Source organism: Lagenorhynchus albirostris, chromosome 14 (assembly GCF_949774975.1).
Source record: "Lagenorhynchus albirostris chromosome 14, mLagAlb1.1, whole genome shotgun sequence".
NCBI lineage: Eukaryota > Metazoa > Chordata > Mammalia > Artiodactyla > Delphinidae > Lagenorhynchus > Lagenorhynchus albirostris.
The window spans coordinates 13,884,294-13,909,856 of NC_083108.1; the positions used below are offsets into that span (position 1 = coordinate 13,884,294).

At 40.4% G+C, this 25,563-nt stretch overlaps 1 protein-coding gene across 1 annotated transcript in view; it reads right to left on the reverse strand.

The window, feature by feature from the left end:
- Positions 1–25,274, reverse strand: part of CDH20 (cadherin 20) — a 56,759-nt gene extending 31,485 nt beyond the window's left edge. Inside the window, exons 1-5 of the mRNA XM_060170548.1 lie at positions 25,029–25,274; positions 18,492–18,786; positions 17,869–17,988; positions 15,137–15,304; positions 10,465–10,652 (exon numbers count right to left, since the gene is read on the reverse strand). Coding sequence (XP_060026531.1) covers positions 10,465–10,652; positions 15,137–15,304; positions 17,869–17,988; positions 18,492–18,786; positions 25,029–25,274 — 1,017 coding nt within the window. The remainder of the gene's footprint in view (positions 1–10,464; positions 10,653–15,136; positions 15,305–17,868; positions 17,989–18,491; positions 18,787–25,028) is intronic.
- Positions 25,275–25,563: the final 289 nt, after the last annotated feature.

Sequence of the window (25,563 nt, forward strand, 5' to 3'; positions counted from 1 at the left end):
TTGTTTCCAATTTCTGATGGTTATGAATAAAGCTACTATGAACATTTGTATACAGGTTTTTGTGGGAACATAGGTTTTCATTTCACTTGGGTAAATACCTAGGAGTGGGATCATAGGATTATTTGGTAAGCATATTTTAAATGTTATAAGAAACTTCCAAACGAATTTTCAAAGTGGCTGTACCATTTTGCATTCCCACCAGGAATGTATGAGAGTTCTGGTTGCTCCACATCCTAGTCATTATTTGGTTTTGTCAGTTTTTCTGGTTTTAGCATCCTACTGGCTGTGAAATGGTTTCTCATTGTGGTTTTGTTTTGCATTTCCCTAATGCCTAATGATGTTGAGCATCTTTATATCTTCTTGAAGAGTTCTTTATATATTTTATATTAAAGTCTTTTATCAGACAGGTGATTTGCAAATATTTTCTCCCAATCTGTGATTTATTTTTTCACTCTTTTATCAGTGAAGAAAAGAAACTCTTAAAGTCTCATTTATCACATTTTATTTTGTAGATTGGGATTTTGGTGTCATATCTAAAAAAATTACCTAATCAGGGTCACAAAGACTTTCTTCTCTGTTTTCTTCTAGAAATTTTACAGTTTTAGTTTTTCACATTTAGGTAAATCATCTATTTTGGGTTTATTTTTGTAGCTATGAATCAAGGTTCTTTATTTTATTTTTTTGTATACAGACATACAATTTTTCTAGCACTGTTGAAAGACTAGAGCGAGTTTTTAATTATTGTTAAAATTTCTTTTTAAATAAGTTACTCAGTGATTTTTATATTATTTAAGATTATTGTCTCCCTTAAATAATTTTATTATTTAAAATTTAAAGAAAACATTGCCTTAAATACCCTAAACTTTAAATTGCCCATAATTGATATGAGTTTGACATTTCTGTCTAGAAAAGTTTTTGTACTTGTTTTTACATATTTAAATAGTAAATCAAAGAGTAGTAATGTCTGAGAACCCAAGTTAAATTCAAGAAATTTCCTAGAGTTGGAGCACGTAAAAATGAAGTTATTATATCCTTGAAAATTGAGTAATGAAGATCATGTTACAAAATAGTAATGCAGTTCCCCTAAGCAGCATTAATCATTCCCTCTTCTTTTCCCATAGCACTTTGTCTTACTTCCGTTATGGCTCTTCTTATTTTGTATTATAAATATTTCTTTCTGTGTTGGTTGCCTTCATGATACTAAAGGGCAAAGATTATGATTTAGTCAGATTTTTATTCCCCAGTACCTAGGGAGGGACTAAAACCCAAAAATGTTGTTACATTGAGTAGTGCAAAAGTGTTTCAGTGTATTAACATGTATTGATACTAGTTGAGTGATGATATATACAGACTTTACGTTGCCATATTTCAATGATTTAAAGACACACATTTTTTTGTATTTTGACATTTTGGAAATAGGGTTGCTTCTCCAATTGATAGCATCTTATAATTGCTGTAGGCCCAACGAGAGGTAGGATGTAGTTGTCACCATTTGTGCTAGCCAAACCTGGTCAAAGTCGTTCATGTACTTCGGTTGTGTTCTGCACTTGTTGGTAATACATGTGTTGAACTTTACTGCCTTCTAAAATGTCTTCAGAAAGATTGTATTATGATTCAACATTGAAACAAAGTTGCTGTGTAGGTAAAATGGTATGGAAACAATAGCAGGGAATAAATCTGATATTAGTGAAACAAATATGTCTGTGTCTGCAAGGGCTTTTCCAGTAACTACAAACAAAGGAATGAGAAAGCATTGTATCAAATTAGCAGGAGGTTTTGTGTGTGTGTGTGTGTGTGTGTGTGTGTTTTAAGTGATATATAAAACAGTGATGGGGGATGTGTCAGGGAGGACCTTCAAGATGGCAGAGGAGTAAGACGTGGAGATCACTTTCCTCCCCACAAATACGTCAAAAATATATCTACATGTGGAACAACTCCTACAGAACACCTGCTGAATGCTGGCAGAAAACCTCAGACTTCCCAAAAGGCAAGAAACTCCCCATGTACCTTGGTAGGGCAAAAGAAGAAAGGAAAAACAGAGACCAAAGAATAGGGATGAGACCTGCACCTCTGGGAGGGAGCTGTGAAGGAGGAAAAGTCTGCACACACTAGGAAGCTCCTTCACTGGTGGAGATGGGGGGTGGGTGTGGAGGGAAGCTTTGGAGCCACGGAGGAGAGTGCAGCAACAGGGGTGCAGAGAGCAAAGTGGAGAGATTCCTGCACAGAGGATCAATGCTGACCAACACTCACCAGCCTGAGAGGCTTGTCTCCTCACCTGCCAGGGCGGGTGGGGGCTGGCAGCTGAGGCTCAGGCTTCAGAGGTCAGATCCCAGGGACAGGACTGGGGTTGGCTGCGTGAACACAGCCTGAAGGGGGCTAGTGCACCACAGCTAGCCGGGAGGAGTCTGGGAAAAAGTCTGGACCTGCTGAAGAGGCAAGAGACCATTGTTTTGGGGTGCGTGAGGAGAGGGGATTCAGAGCACCGCCTAAATGAGCTCCAGAGATGGGTGCGAGCCACGGCTATCAGCTTGGACCCCAGAGACGGGCATGGAATGCTAACGCTGTGGCTGCAGCCACCAAGAATCCTGTGTGCAAGCACAGGTCACTCTCTACACCTCCCCTCCTGGGAGCCTGTGCAGCCCGCCACTGCCAGGGTCCCGTGATCCAGGGACAACTTCCCCGTGAGAACACATGGTGTTCCTCAGGCTGTTGCAACATTTTGACTTCTGCCGCCGCAGGCTCGCCCCGCATTCCATACCTCTCCCTCCCCCCTGGCCTGAGTGAGCCAGAGCCCCTGAATCAGCTACTCCTTTAAACCCCTCCTGTCTGGGTGAAGAACAGATGCCAGAGGGTGACCTACGTGCAGAGGTGGTGCCAAATCCAAAGTTGAACCCCAGGAGCTGTGGGAACAAAGATGAGAAAGGGAAATCTATCTGTGCAGCCTCACGAGCAGCGCATTAAACCTCCACAGTCAACTTGATGTACCTGTGTCTGTGGAATACCTGAGTAGACAACGAATCATCCCAAAACTGAGGTGGTGGACTTTGGGAGCAACTGTAGACTTGGGGTTTGCTTTCTGCGTCTAATTTGCTTCTAGTTTTATGTTTACCTTAGTTTAGTATTTAGAGCTTATTATCACTGGTAGATTTATTCATTGATTTGGTGGCTCTCTTCCTTTTATTTTATATATATACATATATTTTTTTTCCCCTTTTTCTCTTTTTGGGAGTGTGTATGTGTATACTTCTTTGTGTGATTTTGGCTGTATAGGTTTACTTTTACCATTTGTCCTAGGGTTCTATCTGTCCGTTTTTTATTAGTATAGTTTTTAGTGCTTGTTATCATTGGTGGATTTGTTTATTGTTTTGGTTGCCCTCTTTTTTTTTTTTAAATTACATTTTATTTTAATAATATGTATTTTAAAATTTTTATGTTAATAACTTTATTTTATTATTTGTCTTTCTTTATTATTTTTTTCTTTTCTCCCTTTCTTCTGAGCTGTGTGGCAGACAGGGTCTTGGTGCTCTGGCCAGGTGTCAGGCCTGAGCCTCTGAGGTAGGAGAACCGAGTTCAGGACATTGGTTCACCAGAGACCTACTGGCCCCATATAATATCACTCGGTGAGAGCTCTCCTAGAGATCTTCATCTCAACGCTAAGACCCAGCTCCACTTAGTGACCAGCAAGCTCCAGTGCTGGACATCCTATGCCAAACATCTAGCAAGACAGGAACACAACCCCACCCATTATCAGAGAGGCTGCCTAAAATCATAGTAAGTTCACAGACACCCCAAAACATACCACCAGACACGGTCCTGCCCACCAGAAAGACAAAATTCAGCCTCATCCATCAGAACAAAGGCACCAGTCCCCTCCACCAGGAAGCCTACACAACCCAGTGAAAGAACCATACCCACTGGGGGCAGAACCCAAAACAACAGGAACTACAAACCTGCAGCCTGTGAAAAAGAGACCCCAAAGACAGTAAGTTAAGCAAAATGAGAAGACAGAGAAATACACAGCAGATGAAGGAGCAAGGTGAAAACCCACCAGACCAAAAAAATGAAAAGGAAATAGGCAGTCTACCTGAAAAAGAATTCAGAGTAATGATAGTAAAGATGATCCAAAATCTTGGAAATAGAATGCAGAAAATACAAGAAAGGTTTAACAGGACCTAGAAGAACTAAAGAGCAAACAAACTGATGAACAACACAATAAATGAAATTTAAAATTTTCTAGAAGGAATCAGTAGCAGAATAACTAAGGCAGAAGGACGGATAAGTGACCTGGAAGATAAGATAGTGGAGGGCTTCCCTGGTGGCGCAGTGGTTGAGAGTCCACCTGCCAATGCAGGGGACACGAGTTCATGCCCCGGTCCGGGAGGATCCCACATGCCACAGAGTGGCTGGGCCCGTGAGCCATGGCCTCTGGGCCTGCGCGTCCGGAGCCTGTGCTCCGCAACGGGGGAGGCCACAGTAGTGAGAGGCCTGCGTACCGCAAAAAAAAAAAAAAAAAAAATGATAGTGGAAATAACTACCGCAGAGCAGAGTAAAGAAAAACAAATGAAGAGAATTGAGGACAATCTCAGAGACCTCTGGGACAACATTAAACGCACCAACATTCGAATTATAGGGGTCCAGAAGAAGAGAAAAAGAAAGGGACTGAGAAAATATTTGAAGAAATTATAGTTGAAAACTTCCCTAATATGGGAAAGGAAATAGTCAATCAAGTCCGGGAAGTTCAGAGTCCCATAAAGGATAAATCCAAGGAGAACCACGCCAAGACACATATTAATTAAACTATCAGAAATTAAATACAAAGAAAAAATATTAAAAGCAGCAAGGGAAAAGCAACAAGTAACATACAAGGGAATCCCCATGAGGTTAACAGCTGATCTTCCAGCAGAAACTCTGCAAGCCAGAAAGGAGTGGCAGGACATATTTATAGTGATGAAAAGGAAAAACCTACAACCAAGATTACTCTACCCAGCAAGGATCTCATTCAGGTTTGATGGAAAAATTAAAAGCTTTACAGACAAAGAGAATTCTGCGCCACCAAACCAGCTTTACAACAAATGCTAAAGGAACTTCTCTGGGAAGGAAACACAAGAAAAGGAAAAGACCTACAATAACAAACCCAAAACAATTAAGAAAATGGTAATAGGAACATACATAATGAGAATTACCTTAAATGTAAATGGATTAAATGCTCCAACCAAAAGACATAGACTGGCTGAATGGATACAAAAACAAGACCCGTATATATGCTGTCTACAACAGACCAACTTCAGACCTAGAGACACATACAGACTGAAAGTAAGGGGATGGAAAAAGATATTGCATGCAAATGGAAATCAAAAGAAAGCTGGAGTAGCAATTCTCATATCAAACAAAATAGTCTTTAAAATAAAAATTGTTTGTTACAAGAGACAAAGCAGGACACCACATAATGATCTAGGGATCAATCCAAGAAGAAGATATAACAACTGTAAATATTTATGCACCCTACATAGGAGCACCTCAATACATAAGGCAAATGGTATCAGCCATAAAAGGGGAAATTGACAGTAATACAGTCTTAGTAGGGGACTTTAACACCCCACTATCACCAACGGACAGATCATCCAAAATGAAAATAAATAAGGAAACACAAGCTTTAAATTACACATTAAACAAGATGGATTTAATTGATATTTATAGGACATTTCATCCAAAAACAACAGAATACACTTTCTTCTCAAGTGCTCATGGGATGTTCTCCAGGGTAGATCATATCTTGGTTCACAAATCAAGCCTTGGGAAATTTAAGAAAATTGAAATCATACCAAGTATCTTTTCTTACCATAACGCTATAAGAGGAGATATCAATTACAGGAAAAAATATGTAAAACATGCAAACACATTGGAGGCTAAACAGTACACTACTGAATAACCAAGAGATCACTGAAGAAATCAAAGAGGAAATCAAAAAATACCTAGAAACAAATGACCATGAAAACACGATGACCCCAAACCTATGGGATGCAGAAAAAGCAGTTCTAAGATGGAAGTTCATAGCAATACAATCCCATCTCAAGAAATAAGAAAAAAACTCAAATAAACAACCTAAACTGACACCTAAAGCAATTGGAGAAAGAAGAACAAAAAAACCCCAAAGTTAGCAGAAGGAAAGAAATCATAAAGATCAGATCGAAATAAATGAAAAGGAAATGGAGGAAATGATAGCAACAATAAAACTAAAAGCTGGTTCTTTGAGAAGGTAAACAAAATTGATAAACCGTTAGCCAGACTCATCAAGGAAAAAGGGAAAAGACTCAATAGAATGAAACAGAAGAAGTAACAACTGACACTGCAGAAATACAAAGGAACATGAGAGATTTCTACAAGCAACTATATGACAATAAAATGGACAACCTGGAAGAAAAGGACAAATTCTTAGAAAAGCGCAACCGTCTGAGACTGAACCAGGAAGAAATAGAAAATATAAACAGACCAATCACAAGCACTGAAATTGAAACGGTGATTAAAAATCTTCCAACAAAAAAAGCCCAGGAGCAGATGGCTTCACAAGCAGATTCTATCAAACATTTAGAGAAGAGCTAACATCTATCCTTCTCAAACTCCTCCAAAATATAGTAGAGGGAGGAACACTCCCAAACTCATTCTATGAGGCCACCATCACCCTGATACCAAAACCAGAGAAAGATGTCACAAAAAAAGAAAACTACAGGCCCATACCACTGATGAACATAGATGCAAAAATCCTCAGCGAAATACTAGCAAACAGAATCCAACAGCACATTAAACGGATCATACACCATGATCAAGTGGGGTTTATTCCAGGAATGCATGGATTCTACAGTATATGCAAATCAGTCAATGTAATACACTATATTAACAAATTGACGAATAAAAACCATATGATCATCTCAATAGATGCAGAAAAAGCTTTTGACAAAATTCAACACCCATTTATGATAAAATCCCTCCAGAGAGTAGGCATAGCGGAAACTTACTTCAACATAATAAAGACCATATATGACAAACCCACAGCCAACATCATTCTCAATGGTGAAAAACTGAAACCATTTCCACTAAAATCAGGAACAAGACAAGGTTACCCACTCTCACCGCTGTTATTCAACATAGTTTTGGAGGTTTTAGCCACAGCAGTCAGAGAAGAAAAAGAAATAAAAGGAATCCAAATCAGAAAAGAAGAAGTAAAGCTGTCACTGTTTGCAGATGATGTGATACTACACATAGAGGATCCTAAAGATGCTACCAGAAAACTACTAGAGCTAATAAGTGAATTTGGTAAAGTAGCCGGATACAAAATTAATGCACAGAATTCTCTTGCATTCCTATACACTAATGATGAAAAATATGAAAGAGAAATTAAGGAAACACTCCTATTTACCATTGCAACAAAAAGAATAAAACACCTAGGAATAAGCCTACCTAAGGAGACAAAATTCCTGTATGCAGAAAACTATAAGATACTGATGAAGGAAATTAAAGATGATACAGAAAGATGGAGAGATATACCATGTTCTTTGATTGGAAGAATCAGCACTGTGAAAATAACTATATTACCCAAAGCAATCTACATATTCAATGCAATCCGTATCAAACTACCAGTGGCATTTTTCCCAGAACTGGAACAAAAAATTTAACAGTTTGTATGGAAACACAAAAGACTACTAATAGCCAAAGCAATCTTAAGAAAAATGGAGCTGGAGGAATCAGACTCCTGGAATTCAGACTATACTACAAAGTTACAGTAATCAAGACAGTATGTTACTGGCACAAAAACAGAAATATAGATCATGGAACAGGATAGAAAGCCCAGAGATAAACCCACGCACATATGATCACCTTACCTTTGATAAAGGAGGCAAGAATATACAATGGAGAAAAGACAGCCTCTTCAATAAGTGGTGCTGGGAAAACTGGACAGCTACATGTAAAAGAATGAAATTAGAACACTCCCTAACACCATACACAAAAATAAACTCAAAGTGGGTTAAAGACCTATATGTAAGGCCAGACACTATAAAACTCTTAGAGGAAAACATAGGCAGAACACTCCATGACATAAATCACAGCAAGATCCTTTTTGACCCACCTCCTAGAGAAATGGAAATAAAAGTAAAAATAAACAAATAGGACCTAATGAATCTTAAAAGCTTAAACTTAAAAGCAAAGGAAAGCATAAACAAGACAAAAAGAGAACCCTTAGAATGGGAGAAAATATTTGCAAATGAAGCAACTGACAAAGGATTAATCTTCAAAATATACAAGCAGCTCATGCAGCTCAATATCAAAGAAAACAACCCAATCCAAAAATGAGCAGAAGACCTAAATAGACATTTGTTCAAAGAAGATAAACAGATTTCCAGCAAACACATGAAAGGATGCTCAACATGAGTAATCATTAGAGAAATGCAAATCAAAACTACAGTGAGGTATCACCTCATACCAGTCAGAATGGCCATCATCAAAAAATCTATAAACAATAAATCCTGGAGAGGGTGTGGAGAAATGGGAACCCTCTTGCACTGTTGGTGGGAATGTAAATTGATATAGCCACTATGGAGAACAGTATGGTGGTTCCTTAAAAAACTAAAAATAGAACTACCATACGACCCAGCAATCTTACTACTGGGAATATACCTGGAGAAAAGCACAATTCAAAAAGAGCCATGTACCACAGTGTTCATTGCAGCACTATTTACAATAACCAGGAGATGGAAGCAACCTAAGTGTCCATTGACAGATGAATGGATAAAGAAGATGTGGCATGTATATACAATGGACTGTTACTTTGCCATAAAAAAAGAAATGAAATTGAGTTATTTGTAGTGAGGTGGATGGACCTAGAGTCTTTCACACAGAGTGAAGTAAGTCAGAAAGAGAAAAACAAATACCATATGCTAACAGATACACATGGAATCTACAAAAAAACCCAAGTGGTTCTGAAGAACCTAGGGGCAAGAGAGGAATAAAGATGCAGACGTAGAGAATGGACTTGGGGACATGGGGAGGGGGAAGGGTAAGCTGGGACGAAGTGAGAGAGGGGCATGGACATACATACACTACCAAATGTAAAATAGATATCTAGTGGGAAGCAGCCGCATAGCACAGGGAGATCAGCTGGGTGCATTGTGACCACCTAGAGGGGTGGGATAGGAAGATTGGGAGGGAGATGCAAGAGGGAGGGTATATGGGGATATATGTATACGTATAGCCTATTCACTTTGTTATATAGCAGAAACTAATACACCATTGCAAAGCAATTATACTCCAATTATAGCACTTATCACTTTCTAATATACAACTTTATTGACTTACTTGCTTTTTTTTTTTTTTTTTTCCTGCGATACGCGGGCCTGTCACTGTTGTGGCCTCTCCCGTTGTGGAGCACAGGCTCCGGACGCGCAGGCTCAGCGGCCATGGCTCATGGGCCTAGCCGCTCTGTGGCATGTGTGATCCTCCCGGACCGGGGCACGAACCCGTGTCCCCTGCATCGGCAGGCAGACTCTCAACCACTGCGCTACCAGGGAAGCCCTACTTGCTATTTTTGATTGTCTTCTTCCCCTTACTAGAGTAAACGTCAAGAGGGCAGAGGTTTTCAGTTGTTTTACTTACTCTCTACATTAAATGCCTAGAACAGTGCCTGGCACATAGGTAGGCACTCAACAAATCTTTGTTGAAGAAATAATTTAAGATATCTTGGGTTTTAAGTTGTATTTGAAATAGAGGAGAAGGAAGATGAAATCAATACTTTTTTGAATTAATGTATTTTATCAGATATATTTATTAGGATGTTAAAACTTCAATTATTTTTAGGTTTTATCTTTCAGCTGAGTATGTCCATATGAGCTTTATGCCATAGAATCGATAGCTTACATTCAGAAAACTTATTAACTCACTATGAAAACTTATTAACTTATTATAACTCCTTACTATGAAGGAGTTCCAAGTGGTAACATCACTCAGCAGGTGTGTTTGATAAAGCCTTTCCAAGTCTGATTAGCATCTTTAGGTCTTTAAGTAGCAATTTAAAAATCCCTGCGTGTTATTTATTGATTAATAATAATAGTATAGCTTGCTTTATTGTTGTTTATGGTATACTGTGGTAAAAGTGAGGTTATTCAAATGCAGATATTGGTCATTAACATCATTAGGGAATTAAGCTACAGCAGTTCTTTAAAGTGGCTAAGTAGTTAGCTAGAAGTGACATATTTATAATACATTTTTATCATGACTTGGTACCCTTTCTGTAAAATGATGACACAGCCAGTGTTCACATGTAAACAAAAGGAGTAAGAGGCTTTTTTCTTAATGATAGGAAAGTGTATCAGAGGATTTGAAGCAATACGTATCAATAATATAACAGTCCTTACTAATATTTCATACACATTCAAAGCCTCCATTGAAATGATTTGGAAAAAGGAGTTTGATTACCTTCTTCACAGTTATGATGCCGACTTGGAAATTGGGATCTGTGTTAATGTCGAATGCATCTGCACCATCTCCATCCACAATAGTGTACTTCATCTCTGCATTAATTCCTTCATCCAAGTCCTTGGCAAACACCCTTCCCACAGTAGAGCTAACTGGAGCTGATTCCAACACACTCATCTGATAATGTTCTGTGAAGAAGAGTTAGAACATGCATTTTTTTGTAACCTGTTACTGCCAAAAAAAAGCCTCTTCCGTATCACATCATGTCCACCATGCTGTGCAAAACATCTTTTTCATGGTCCAAAAGTTAAAACTCGAGTTTTACAGATGAAAAAACTGAGATCCAAAGAGGCTGAGTAAATGTTATTGGGTCATAGCCTGTACTGGATGTTTGATAAGTAGGTGCCAAAATACCTTGATCATAATCCTAGGAGTAGGACAGGACAAAAGCAAAAATATTTCTTATCTCAGTGAATCTACCTTCAGAGTGGTAGGAAGTATCAGTACCTTGCTTTCCAATCTTTTCTTCCTAATGAACCATTTCCCCAAATGTTAATTACTTCTGAGAAAAATAGAAAAAACATTGTGGTCACAAAGTATGTATTTACTCTGTTCACGTTTCAAATGCCCACATTTTCCTTTGTAGCCTGGCCATGATGCTGAATGCCTCTCTCTATGACCACCTGCCCAAATTTAATGGAGACCAGTGATCTACAAAGGAGGACCAGCCATGGAGAACAAACTCCACCAGCTTCAATCTGTCCATGCACCTGGGACTGCCCATTGGCAGCTTCTTCATGGACAGATCTCTGATGCTTCTTGTTCTCTTTTCCATAATAGAATGCCCATAGAGTTCTCACATATGTAAGAAACTCAGAGCCAGTAATGTTCTCCTTTTCAACTTGATATCCTGAATTCACTAATTCAGTTCATTTTTGTCTCCACGAAGTAGTATTTTCATTAACTTACGTTCTCTGGGGCTAAACTTTTTGACATTCTTCATTATTTTGTCAGTCATAATGTGAATAACTAAATATTAAACAATCACATTTTCAATATGTACATGGCCTCTCTGATTCTAATATGCATTGCAAGCTGTGGGGATGTGAACCTGGGAAGTCTGGGATGTGATGGCTTGAGTCTCACAAAGATTTGGGGAGGCTGACAGCACCCAGCCAGCTCACAGCACCCTCCCCTGCACAGGAGGAGAAATGATGACTGTTCTTTGCCAGCGTGAGCCAGGAAATTGCTAATGTCTGTACTAAACTGGAGGCACTTGGATTTCATGATCTCTTTACATTCACTTCCAAAGTTGTTGATGGATTAGACTTTCTATTGCAGAACACGTTTCAGAAAAACAAATAATTTTCTCCAGGAAAGCTGTATGTTCTGTGTTGAAACAAACATATAATTTCTACACATAATGCATTATATTAGAAATAAATAGTCTGAGGTTTTTACACTCCCTTATATTTGGTTCAATTAAAGGTGACTGAGCTTGTTCAATATAAAATAGTAGGTGTGTCATTGTGTTGACACCTAATCAGTTATGATAATATTTGTGAAAAAGAAGGAAAGTGGGATTCCTAGAATGAAGAATCAGAAGATTAATAATGCCTAAGAGTTTATCCAAGGTAGGTTATGGAATAATGAGATCATTTAAACTTAGTTTTAGCAAATAAGAGAAATAATTAATGGTGAGATAAAGAAAATTTTTTATAAGCCCAAAAATAATGACTATTTTACTTTTTTTTTTTTTTTTTGAGGTATGCGGGCCTCTCACTGTTGTGACCTCTCCCGTTGCGGAGCACAGGCTCCGGACGAGCAGGCTCAGCGGCCATGGCTCACGGGCCCAGCTGCTCCGCAGCATGTGGGATCTTCCCAGACCGGGGCACGAACCCGTGTCCCCTGCATCGGCAGGCAGACTCTCAACCACTGCGCCACCAGGGAAGCCCAATAATGACTATTTTAGAGGAAGCAGAGATAATGTGTGAACAATGTTTAGAGACACAGAGATTACTTTTATACATTTCCATTTTGTCTTCCGTGCAACATAGTCTGTGTTTCCACTCTATTCTAGGTTCTTCATTATTTAAAAAAAATGACGACTCAAATGTGTGCTTTAGAATGGTGTTAAGATGTTGCCTTGTGGGGCAGGACTAAAACCCCCAGTTATCACTGTATTGTGTTATGCTTCTGTGAAGCTGCCGTGTTTGGGGTGATATTGAGACAGGCTGGGACCTGGGCCCCTTTGCTGCAGGGCTGCAGTGCTTGCACCTGGACACACCTCTCCTCCAGCAACAAAAGACAGAGAAGCTATATGAGACTAAAAATAACTGGGTGCATGCACAGTTGGGGCAAATTCTGGACAAAAGATACAAAGAGACCAAAAAACCCACTGCCACTTTTGAAGGGCCCAGAGCAAAAGCAGGGTACTGCGCCTGCCCCCTGCACACAACACCACCTAAGTGGTGGGCAGACCTCCCCAGCCACCCCTCTGTCCCGACCCCTGGACACACCCCTACCCTCAACCCATATAAGGAGTGAGCTCGCCCCCGCGCAGGGAGCAAGCAAGGGAAACTGTTGTTCTCACTCGCCACTGCTGCAGCGGGGTCCCCAGTAAAGCCTTGCCTGAATTTCTTGCCTGGCCTCCGATCAATTTCTATCGATTAAGGAGGCCAAGAGCCCTGGTAGGTAACATACAACTTCCCTGCAATATGTCCAGATCTACATACTGTGAGCTGTGTAATAACTTCGTTCTTCCCTTTATGCCTCAGAGATACTGTCTAGTGTCAAATTACAAAGCCAGATAGGATCAAGGATGTTCAAGAATCTGTAGTCTACAGTGTGCACAGTGTGAGCCATTCATGAAATAATAAAGATGGAACCCACGGGGTCAGCAAAGCAATTAAGAAGCCAATCCATATGGCATTTCATAAACTGTTTTCATGATGCACTACTATTCTGATTTGTAGAACCAATCAACTTAGTAACCTACTTATTTGTACCACTTGTGAAATATTTAATATACTGTCTTTTAGTTTCACGAAATCTCATGGGGACTTTATGGATACCAGTTGTATGTAAATATTTGAGTTCTCTTCCTCTGTTTACATAGATAAAATAGATGGCTTACTTGGTTTGACTGACTCAAAATGTAGCTATTCAGCTGATGGTCTGTTTTTTAGTTTAGTTGTTGTTGTTGTTTAACCTGATTCCCCCTGGTTAAGTCTTTCACCTGGAGTTGTGTCTGCTGCTCTCACTTCTCCAACTGCTCCCTTTTAGGCATCTGCTTCTCAAATTCACATCTCTGTTCCTGGGCTCCATTCCACAGTCATAGCTCTATATTCCACCTTCCTTAAGGACCTTCAATCTGATTGTCCTGCTGTCACTTCATATTCAAATTGGAATTTGTCTTCCTCCTTCCCTGCCACTAGTTCCATTATGTATCCTCTGTTTCTATCAGTAGTACAATTCTTCTCCCTGTCACCCAGACTTAGAACATCACTGTCATCTTTGATTCCATCTTCCCTTAGCCAAGAAATCAAGAGACAGAAATCCAAGTTTTCTTATTTGCCCCATTCCACCCTTCTGCTGTCTCCTTACATCCTTATCAGTTCAAATCTGGACCACTCTAAAAGCCTTCTAACAGACTCTCCTGCTTCTAGTCTCCACCCCTAGCAACCAGTGCTGTACGTGGCTATCATATTAGCCGTCCTTTATGTCTCTCACTTGCTCAAAAACTTTGCAGTGACTTCCGTTAGAAATATAACAAATTTGAAACACTGAAGAGCAGGTCTTCATTTTAGGGATCTTTGAACATAAAATTACACTTGCAGCTTTATTTCTAGGTCTTTATATCCCATATCTAGAATGTTGCCCAAAGCAAATATTTTTTGAATGAATAGCTTCCCCCTTCTGGAATGTTTTCCTTTCTTCCTATTTGAATCCTTTATATTCTTCAGTCCCCTGCTGAGCTCTCTTCCTTTTATTAAGCCTTTACTCATCTTGGTTTCTTGTGAAGGCTTCATTCTACAGTAACCAAGTGGCACAGCAAATGCTGCTTCCTGGTTAACTTTTGATGAGTATTGAGTATGTACTCCCCAAGTGGACTTTAAGCTTCACAGGGGCAGAGACTGGGTTTCAGTCATCTTGTGCCCCTCATGCCCAGGGCCCTTACAGAGCAGGTGCTTGGTACCTGCTTGTGAATTGATTGGTGAAGGTGGTCAGATGGGTCACTATGTTCACCTCCAGCTGTGGCATAGTTTCCCTGCATGCATTCTCAACAAGGGCAGTATTGCCCCCTAGGGGGCAAAAATCGATTCTTGTTGGGGAGAGGTGAAAAAATCTTAGATACTTATTATATATTACAATGATTTGTGGCTCTCTAAAGTTCAGCCCTACCCAACAAAGTCTTACTGCTTAATATTTAATTTTATGGGGAGTGGTCAGGGCATGGCAATCAAGAAAAAAAGAGTTTAAACACTGGTTTAGTGCTATGGGAAGTTGGTATCTAGAAGGGAAATAATTATGTGAGAATTGCATGATAAATGTCAGAAAGGAATCCATGAAAAATTGAACTCAAAGAGGGACTCAGGCCTTTCTCTTTCACCGCTGTCACAGCTGCATCCCTCTGGCTTGAGACCTATACTCTCACTGGTTAGGTACTCACTCTGGGGAAAGCGGGGTGGGTTATCATTGACATCTGAGAGGGTGATGTTGACCGTTGTGGTCCCAGCTAATCCGCCAAGCTGCCCTCCCATGTCCTTGGCTTGGATAATCACTTCATAGTATTCTTTGGCTTCTCGGTCCATGTTCATGAGTGCTGTCCTAATTACACCTGCAGAATAGAAATGACTTTGTTTTTAAAAACAAAACCACAAGTTCCATTTTAAAGATTGGGTTCTAGGCTTCTCCTTGTGCATTGTTAATGGCTAGAGTTGAGATGCAAGTCACATCTTTTATTAAATTTGAGGTCAGAATCCCAGCGTCAAAAAAATGCTGTGCTTAAACCAAGGGTGAATAAATAACTATTCCAGCCGGCAGAGCTTCGTGGGCCGATTTCCTTTGGCAACATTACTGAGAAAGAACAGGAGGTGGCAGCAGTGCTTCTCTAACAGGCTGGGGACTGGCAGTCTGAGACAGTTTCAGACTGCTCTGTCGCACCAGACAAAACAGGCTTCGAGTCCGGAAAATAAAGCCTCATATGCCTGCAAATCTGTGATTTTAGATAATTCTCCTTTAGCTCTTTCTTTCAGCCCCTAGAGCCCTTGTAGTGTGAATGACTCTTCTTTAGGCAACTCATTCCTAGTCTGCTTTCTCCTGCCTCCACAGTAATTGTAAGCAGGGTTGGAATTCAGATTTGCTTTTCCTTTTGTTATATGTTCATTCTGTTTTGTTAGGTTCTGCTTACCTCTGTGCTTCAGTGCATTCCGTGAGCTAAGACATGAAAGATGCTCTGTGAGTTGTTTATTTTTAACAGACATACAGGATGATCTCCCCCAGACCGTAGGTAGCAGCACTGCCGTATGATGATACGGTTTCAGTTAGGAAGAGGGGTCTAAGTCAAAATCCTGTGAAATGCGTTGTTTTGATCCTGCCAAGGATGTGTGGTAATGTTGTATATTCCTTTGAACACTTCAACTTAGAAAAGTTGACTTCTGTGCTCTCTAGGTAAAGATTAAAGGCTTGTTTACTTCAGGTTTACAACATGACCCTTGGCTAAGCAGACCTTTTGCATGCCAAGGGAAGGAACTGGGAACCACAAACCTGTCCCCATTTTACTCCTATAATGTATATATATTGCATTATAGTAACAACATTCTAAAGTGAAATATTTAGCATTTTCTTTTTTTAAATGGCCTATGGGCATGGCAATAACGATCTTTTCATGTATTTTTGACCTTAACACTATAGATGCCCCCTGGGAGCTGTCAAAATAATGTAAGGTTCCTCTTGGGATGTAAAGGACACATTACCGACTTCCTGTCTGTATTTTTCCTCCCTGTGGGCACCCCCTCACTCTCCCTCCCTCCATCTGTAGAATGGTTAAAGTTACTGTTTTGTGGAAGTCCCTAACAGCAACCTTTTTTCTTTCCTCCTACTAATGTATACTCCCTCACTTTCTACTTTTATGATACAGTTTTCCAAATGCCTGGTTCCCCTGAGGACTTCTGGAAAAAAATTATATCAGGTTGCTAATAGAAATGTGTTTTTTCTATTTCCTGTAAAGGGATGACTTTGAGTGTTTGTCATTGACTTTACCTCTGTGGCTGTAAGTTTCTTTACTCAAGTTTTGTGTTAATTACTCTTCGGTCCTCAATTTTCCTGTATGTGAAATGGGAGTAACACCACTTCCATATATTTCACTAGTTCACAAGATTATTGGGAGGCTCAAATATGGTAATATTTATGAATGTATTTTAAAAGCGAGAAAGTCTGGCACAAGTGCAAGATAATAATCATAATAATTGCTCTGCCCAACTTGAAAGTATTAAAGGGGGTCCTTCATAGATAAAACATAAATTCTGTAGTCAAAGCTCTTGGGTAAAACTGAAAACAAAACAAAACAAAAATCCCAGGGCCAAATTGATTTGTTGATTGTTGACGTGTTCTTTTGTAGCACATTGCTCCTTACCTCCTTACCCACCCAGTTCTCTATGCTGTCCTCCCTGTTAGAGTGTCCCACTTAGCACCTCCTTTTTGGGGGGCCACATTCCATGCTCTGTGCTCTCTCCCCCCTCATCACATTCATCCACTCATTCTGGCCTTGCTCTCTGCTTAGTACGGGGTGGCTCAGTGGGAAGAACATCAGACCACATGTCAGGGGACACCTCTACAACCAGAAGTACTTTGTTAGGTCTCCGTTCCCAATTTCCTTATCCTTTAAGTGAAGAGTGATGGACTGGATTATTCCCCTAAGGTTCTTCCTAGTTTCAAAATCAATTATTCTAGTTCTGTAGTGAGCCCAGGTTAATATGCCAATCCTCTTAGATCTTCTTGGCGTTATAAAAGACCTTACTCCCTGGGAATAAATACAACCATGGTATTTTTGCAGGTTAGTGAGGAGGCATACTTTTGTGTAGGCAGTTCTTTGGGCCTCTCCAATCAGACTTTATCCACTGTCTATGCATTGTGCTGCTCTTACCCACCAGGGCAGTGCTAGTTTGGTCTCTTAATCCCAAAGCTTATAACAATCCTCTCTAGTTAATACATTCCCTGGAGAGTTCTTGAAAAGGAGAGTTGGGTCTGTCATAAATAGCAGTTACAAATCATTAGAGAATAAAATCAACACCTCTGACTCAAGTATTACATCACAAGGAGAGTTGGGTCTGTCATAAATAGCAGTTACAAATCATTAGAGAATAAAATCAACACCTCTGACTCAAGTATTACATCACATACCTGTTTTGGAGTCCACAGAAAAATATGGCTGGCCCTGGAGGATGCTGTACATTACCCGGGCACTGTTGCCATAGGTTGGGTCATCAGCATCTGTGGCTGTCACCTGGATAACAGAAGTTCCTGAGGGAGAGAGATGGTGGAAACCTATTCAAGTTGAATTGCTAAAGGCTGAATGCAATCCTGAATGGGCAGTTTTAAAGCATTTGCTTCCTTGGGAGGGCCTCTTTCTAGGTCAAGTTTCCATAACTGCTTAGTACAGAAGTACCTCTTCAGTGGGGATGGGAGTTACTTGTGTTTTAAATTCTTAGTAACTCGTAAGGACAACACAGTCTTTGGGCCCTTCATTCTTCTTTTTGATAGTACCAAAGTGCTTCTCCCTTATGAATCAAATATTATCTATCATCTATATTTTGTTTTGCTTTTTAAGAACCGGAACTGAATAACAATACTAAGCTTAGTATTACTACTATTTTATACTATGGCTGTCTTCATTGTCTAAGTAGCTTGGTAGAGTTTTATGATTTGTGAACTCTTGTGCACATTCTGTCCTTCTCCATGTTTAGACAGGAGGATCTTCTATAGTGGAACCGCTGTTTGTGAGAATCAGTGAATCTCCACCTTACCCACTGGTGACATTTCTGGCACAGTGGCGACATAAGGTCCATCCAGGAACTTGGGCTCATTGTCATTGATGTCTTGGATTTTAATGATGAACTCTGACTCTGGCTCCATTGGCCTGCCCGTCCGCCTGTCCAGGGCTTGAGCCCTTAAAGTGTACTGGGCCCTTTCCTCTCGGTCAAGCCTCTGAATGGCATGGATGTCTCCAGTGGTGTCGTCGATGGTAAACACGACACCTGCACCTTCTCCAGAGAGGATGTATTTGATGGATCCATCCCCCCGGTCCATGTCTGAATGAAGCTGAGGAAAAAAAGCACCGACATATGAACAGGTGTCAGAAATAAATAGATTTTTCAATATGGTCTAAATTTATGATTTCCTTTCAAACAGAAAGACTTTTTTTCACTCAGATGTTTAAAATGTCTACAGAGAACTAATACGCATTGAACATGATTATATCAAAGAGCAAATATAAGTTGATGAATAAGTAAAGTTTCTCCACATTCCATTCAGTATCCTTAACTTAGTACTGTTTTTGAAGTTCCTTTCCCTGAGAAGTATAGAAAACAGGAGTTCTGGAAAGTGTAGGTCCCGTGTACAATAGGAGCAAATCTAATAAGAAGGAGTCCAGCCTTTCCATTTAATTTTTTTTTTAAGAAAAGGACAAGCTAAACATTTAAAAATTGTACAAGTGTTGATATAAATTAAGTTTTGGAATTTCAGAAACTTTATGACAGTTCGAGTTGGCTGAGAAGCTGATGAAATAGCTAATAAATAGACCAGTGGCCACCATACTGGAAATACAAAATGACTTCCAGGGGCTCTTGAAATTCTCTGAATTCCGTAGTTTCACTCAGTGGGACTATGCTTGTTTATGTTTCAGGCATCAAAATGGAATTTTACTGCTGGTTATTATTCTTCGTATCAGTGTATCTCTCCTTTTGGTGGGACCAGTTCTTGGCCTCATAACTGAATCACTCAAATCTATATGTGGAAGGTTCTGTTAGGGACATGCTTTTATCTGTCCATCCAGCTATATTTCCTCCCAAATTACTTTGTAACGACTCTCGAAATGAGTCCAGGGGCACTATTTTCATATTAAGCCTAGAAATAAACTCCTGCACCCCTAATTATAGACAATGTATATAGATGGCAAAAACCCTGGAATTTTGTGCTCTTATAATAGTCCTTCTCTAAGGGGGCAACAGAAAATTAGTTACACTTAGTCAGCTACCACCAGCTCTGTTGTTGCTGGGGTAGTTAGCACTTTGCATAGCTCAGTGATGAAGTCCATGAGATATAGTTTATAAAACAGACAGCCAGCGTTAGGGTTAGGCCAGAGAGGCAAGTATATCTGGCCTGAACACTGTCTGTATCAGTTATAAATTGAGTGCCCTTGACAAATTATTTAACGCTTATAACTCTCAAGTTCCTCATATTATAAATGTAGAGGACAATGTTAATTCTTACTGTGAAGGTTTGTTGGGCTCATTAGAGATTAATGTATGTAAAGCACCTAGTACAGTGTCTTTCCCATAATAGGAAAGCTATAAATGGGGCCAATTACCATGATGATATACGTGCATAGAGAGAAGGGTATTAACATGCCCAGCTCTTCTGTACTCCCTTCAAACCTTCAGGAGTGTAGCAGAGACGGCAAAAAAACAACCTGTTGGCCTTTTTGTTATGCATAGCCCAATGGTAGAAGCTGGAGAAGGCTGCCTGAAGCATTGCTGGGACCGTGTTAGTCTGAGGATTAAATGGCACGGACACCAAGAAGACACCTGAAAGTGTATTCACGACATCCTCAGACAAGGATGGGTTTGCATGTTGTGGCTGGTTTTGAGCTGAATCTCAAATTGACTCACGGCCAAATCACACAGGCAGCGATTTTGCTGCCTAGAGGAATTCAGCTGTGTCTTATCTACAGAAGGGAAGTAAGAGAACAAAACTGACCAAAAAAATAGCTGTGGATTTTTTTCTACTTAAAGAATTCTATTTAGAATATAAAGTTCTGCCATTTTCTCATTCCATATACAGTATTATTATTTTTTATAAAGTTCTCCCATTTCCTCATTCCATAGACAGTATTATTATTTTTTTATCGCAATCCAAATCTTCTGTTTATGCAGTTAAAAAGGCAGAGGTGCCTAGCTCTTACTGTGTAGAGTAGAAAGCCATTTTATTTGGACCCGGCCACAAAGAAATGAAAATCCATTCCATCTGGAACTGTGTTCCCAGGCAGAGGAATGGAATTGGGAGGAGGAGGACAGGGATCTAAGGATTAAAAAAAAAAAAAAATGTATATATTTGTGTGTGTTTACATATATATGTCTATACATATATAAATATAAATATACATATAAATAACGTGTAGTTTTAAGGCATGTGGCATAGAACTTTCACTTAGGATGAAATAGGTTAATTCAGGGCATGGCAGATTATCCAGGGGAAAAAGAAAGGATAGAAGCTGATGTTAAAGAAAATACCCAGGATTGTTTTGAGGTGTTCTATTTGTCATCTAAAAAGTTTTGTCCTATGAACCGTAAGAAAGTTAAGCATACTTGTGATCATCATAGGCCAAGTTGAAGTGCTCAATAAAATTTTATTGAATGAGTGGTGTAGGGTGTAGTAGTAGGGTTCAAGCTTTTAGTGAAACCACGTTACCTTTGCCTTAAAAGAGCTGGCAAGCACCTTTCAGGTACCTTCTTTGTGTGTGTGTGCTTATGGGCAAGAAAGGGGGAGAGGAGGGGGGAAGAGAGGGGGGAGGACATCCACAGAGAAGCAGGAGGGCCTCCTATGAACAGGAGGAGTACAAGCTATGTAAAGGGCCAGGATCTGCTTACACAGAACTAGTTTCTGGGGACTATACAGTTGACCCTTGAACTACATGGATTTGAACTACGAGGGTGCACTTATATGTGGATTTTTTCAATAGTATATGCTGCAAACAGTATTACACATGAATCTGTGGATGCAGAACCACGGATACAGAGTAAACGGTGATTATGGAGGAACCATGGATATAGACAGAGGGCCGACTCTAAAGCTAAAAATGTATTTTCCAGGGTGAGGTTGGGTGGTGCCCCTAACCCCCACGTTGCTCAAGGGTCACCTGAAATTGTATCAGTTCAGGACCTAGTCAGGGAACAGAGCCCACACCAATCATTTTAGCAGAGAGAATTTAATATGAAGGATTGAAAAGGCAGAAAGGGAACATTGAGGTATCATAGGAGAGATAATAACTCCAGGAAACAGCTAGTGTCCGTCTGGCTGGGGGAGCAGAGGGCAGAAGTTGGGGCTCTTGGAATCTGGGCATTTGGAGGAGGCTGGGCCAGAGACCTCTGAGAAGGGAGCGCTGCCCCGTCAGGCTGGAGCTTCAGGAGTTTAGAGGAGGTGCCCCCCAGCACCCACCTCCCACGGAGCAGAGACTCAGACTTCTGAGAAGGCGGCGCCATCCAGTGGGTGTGATGAGGCTGGGGCTGGGAGTGTGGAAAGAATCCAGAAACTGGAATCAACTGCTGCAGGTAAAAGGAACAAGTCCCTTCTCCCTCCTCCTGCCTCTGGTTCTCCCTCTAGTGCATTCTACTCTCAGAACCCAGTGGGAGCTGGTTGGAAAAGGAGAAACTGGTTTGCAGAGTTCCAGCCCCAGCATCACAGAGTGGAGTATGGAAAGGTGAATACAGAGCTGAGACACTAGCTTAATAACCAGCACAGTACTGTGCATTTAATATTAGGTTTACCAGCCATAGAATACACATTTGGTTGTGAAAATTGAAAAGAAGAGATATTAACAGCTTTTCTCTAAGTCACTCAGCAAATTGGCACTGCAATAAAAATGTGTTTTATGTTTATCCATTCTTAATTCAGCTAACACTGACTGAGCACCAGCTCTTTGGAGGAAGGTAAGGAACTTCTGGAGTGGAGTTGGCAGCACGTGGTTATGTACTTATACTAGACAGGCAGGTGGATAGTCTACTTAACCTAACAATTCTTTAGTCTATAAGATCTTGAGCCAAAGGAGTAGTGAATGATGGGAAGTACATGAAGATCATGAAAAAATGTTAAACACAAGGGTGACTTTCACTCCTTTTGCTGTCTTTCATGGTGCCTCGTATAGTTCCAGGAATGCAGCAAGTGCTTACAGTTTGTGGTTAGACAGCTTCCATGTAGTTGTTAACCTCAGTATGACTTGGGACCACAGGTTCGTGCGTAAGCACAAGCTTTCTGCATCCCCCTCTTTGCATATGTCAATATAATCTAGCTTTAACTCGACATTGCCTTGTCCCTGGAAAGCCCAGTGTGGATTTTATAAGGCCATACCAATTACAGCTGATAATTGTTACCACACTCCTTTCTGAAATAAGCAAATACTCAGGCCAGCTCTCTAAACAGACATCTTCCAGAGCTCAAGGTGACAAGCTGAAATGCCCCTGGAAGAGAGGGAATGAAAGGTGGTTGGATTCTCTTTCAAAAGAAAGTAAAGGGGAAAAGTGCCTGGGTAAGTGAATACATAATTATCTTCTTCATGTGGAGGTGACATACCCAATTCAGGGTAAAAACTTTCATTGTTTGCTGGAGTGTTGGTTGGACAGGATGACTGTGGAGATGCGGAGGTATCCTGTGTCCTGGGTTGGGGTGATTAGGAAAGGGTGAGCACTAATCATGAGTACTAGAGGGTACTACACAGCTGTGTGCTCCCACCTTCAGGAAACAGGCTTGGTTACATTCCTGGTCTCACCGACACCATTGATGCTTCTGTGTATCTTTCAGGGCTAGGTCTAAAGTCATGGTCATGTGCAGGGCAGTGTAAAAGAAAGCCCATGGCTTCGGTTTCAGATTTCCTGTTGCCTTCTGTGTAACTTTGGGCAAGGAACGTAACCTCTCTGAGCCTTGTTCCCTACTCTAATTATCAAAATAGTGAATTATACTTACCTCGTACCATTGTTATGATGATTAAATGATCTGCTTTATGAGAATATGACTGACACACGGTACTGTGGTAGCCCAGAAACTTGTCAGATACTCTTGTCTTTCTGCATTTTTGTATGTCCAGTTCTGTGCTGGGTACTCAGTGTTAGGGAAATGTAGGGAAGGCCAGGGATGGCATCTCAGTTTCTATCTTTGGGAGGAGGGAGGAGGGCTCTAAACTGTACAAATACACAAAACAATTACCGAATACAAAAACATTTTCTTAAACCTATTTTAGCGGTAGCTATGTGTGTCTAGTTGGAAGAAATGTTTTACAAATATCAAGTTGCTAGAGATCTTTGGACTCTGAATAGGTGGAAGATGTATTCATGATGGAAAAGGCTTTTAAGCTGGGGACGGTTTAACGGATGGTTAAAACCATAGGGATGACGAATCCACCCAGGGAATGAGTGTGGATAGGGAAGAGACCCAGGGCAAAGCTTACAGGACCACCAGTGGTTGGGGTCAGGCAGAGGGAGAGGACCAGCAAAGAGGCTGAGAAGGAAGGAGGAAAAATGGGATTGTGAAGGTCATGAAGCTGAGAGAAAGAATGTGAGTCGAGAAGGAGGGACTGGGCAGCAGTGTCCAAGGCCGCTGTTGGGTGGTTCCATAAAATGAAGCCATTGGGTCTGGTGGTGGGGAGGTCCTTAGGAGCATTGAAAAGACAACTTTAGTGCAGAGTGAGGGCAGAAGTCAGATAACTGGGTTGAGAAGTGGGTGGGAGTTGAGGCAAGAGCTTATGTAGACAGCTCTTGAGAAGTTGTGGTTCTCTTATTACGTGGTTCTCCAAAGTCACTCTGGAAGCAATTGGCAGAGCTGGGTTTTGAACCCACATATGTTTGACTCTGAAACCCACACTCTTAGCCTCTGTGCTAAACAAGTGTTTGTTATTTGAATGAATTATTTATTTTCTAATTAGTTCCTTGTTTCCCACTTTCTCTCATTTGGTTGCTTTTGCAAAGTGGTCTCTGATTAACATCCAAAATAAGTAAACACAGGAGAAAGCCCGGATTAAAAATGAAATGATGACAGATAAATCAAGGGAATTTGAATATAAAGTTTATAAATATAGTCATTGATTGTCTCCAACTATCCTGAAGCACAAGCTAGGATCTTCTGAAATGAATGTTTTATTCTTTTTATTTCCATTAAATTAAGGCCTCAGGCAATACCTGTGGAAATGCTTTGAAAAAAAAAAAGGCAAAAAACCCTCTACTCCTACCTTTGCATTTCCCAGTTTATTTCTTCCCCATCCTGTTATTCCTGAGGCTGCTGCTGCCTCTGGGGGGACTTGAATGGTTCTTACAGGGTCCAAGGCTTTTCCTGCAAAAATCCAATTCCTAATATTTCCCACTCAGAACAGAGGCAAGAACAAGGAGAGAAATCTTTCCTTTCTGATCCGTATCTGACACAGCAAAAATTAGATTTCAGCTAGCTGTCAAGTAACATATATCTAGTTAAAATTGTTCTCAGGCCTTAGACTATTTGAGCTTTCATAGGCAATTCATATTCTTAGTCAATGTCAATATTCAATATTCTGATCATTTATCTTTCTCTTTGGCAGTTCTTACCTTGCCGACATACAAAGGGTCAGTTCCAGTATATTCTTCCAGAACAAAAAATTGGTTCCAAACCCAGCTCCTCTTTGTCCGAGAGTGTGACTGTGGCTTGTCTGACAGGAACGCTTCTAATTTGCCTGGCGGTGTTGGTGTGCCCGAGAGAACAGTGGTTGTAAGGTCCATCAATCCCCAGAAGTACAAGGACATGCCAAGTCCAAGCCAGCTCTTTGCATTGCTCATTCTACCAGAAGTCCACATGGGATTGCCAGGTTTTCAGAAAGTAAAGTTCAGGATGATAAAGCCACTGAACTTGAGTATTTTCCAAATAAAAAACTAATGCAGTTTATTGAACACTTATACTTCCCAAATGAGGTCCTGATTCAAGTCAGTCTACTTGACGTTGACTTCCTGTCAAGTTAAGGAAAACACAGTGTGATGATGTCAAATTCTTTCTTGTGGGCTTACAGCAAGTTTTCAAGAAATGTTAGTAAATATTCATTTTTTCTACTCAACAAATTAAAGAGTCATAACACTGCTTTAGAAGTGT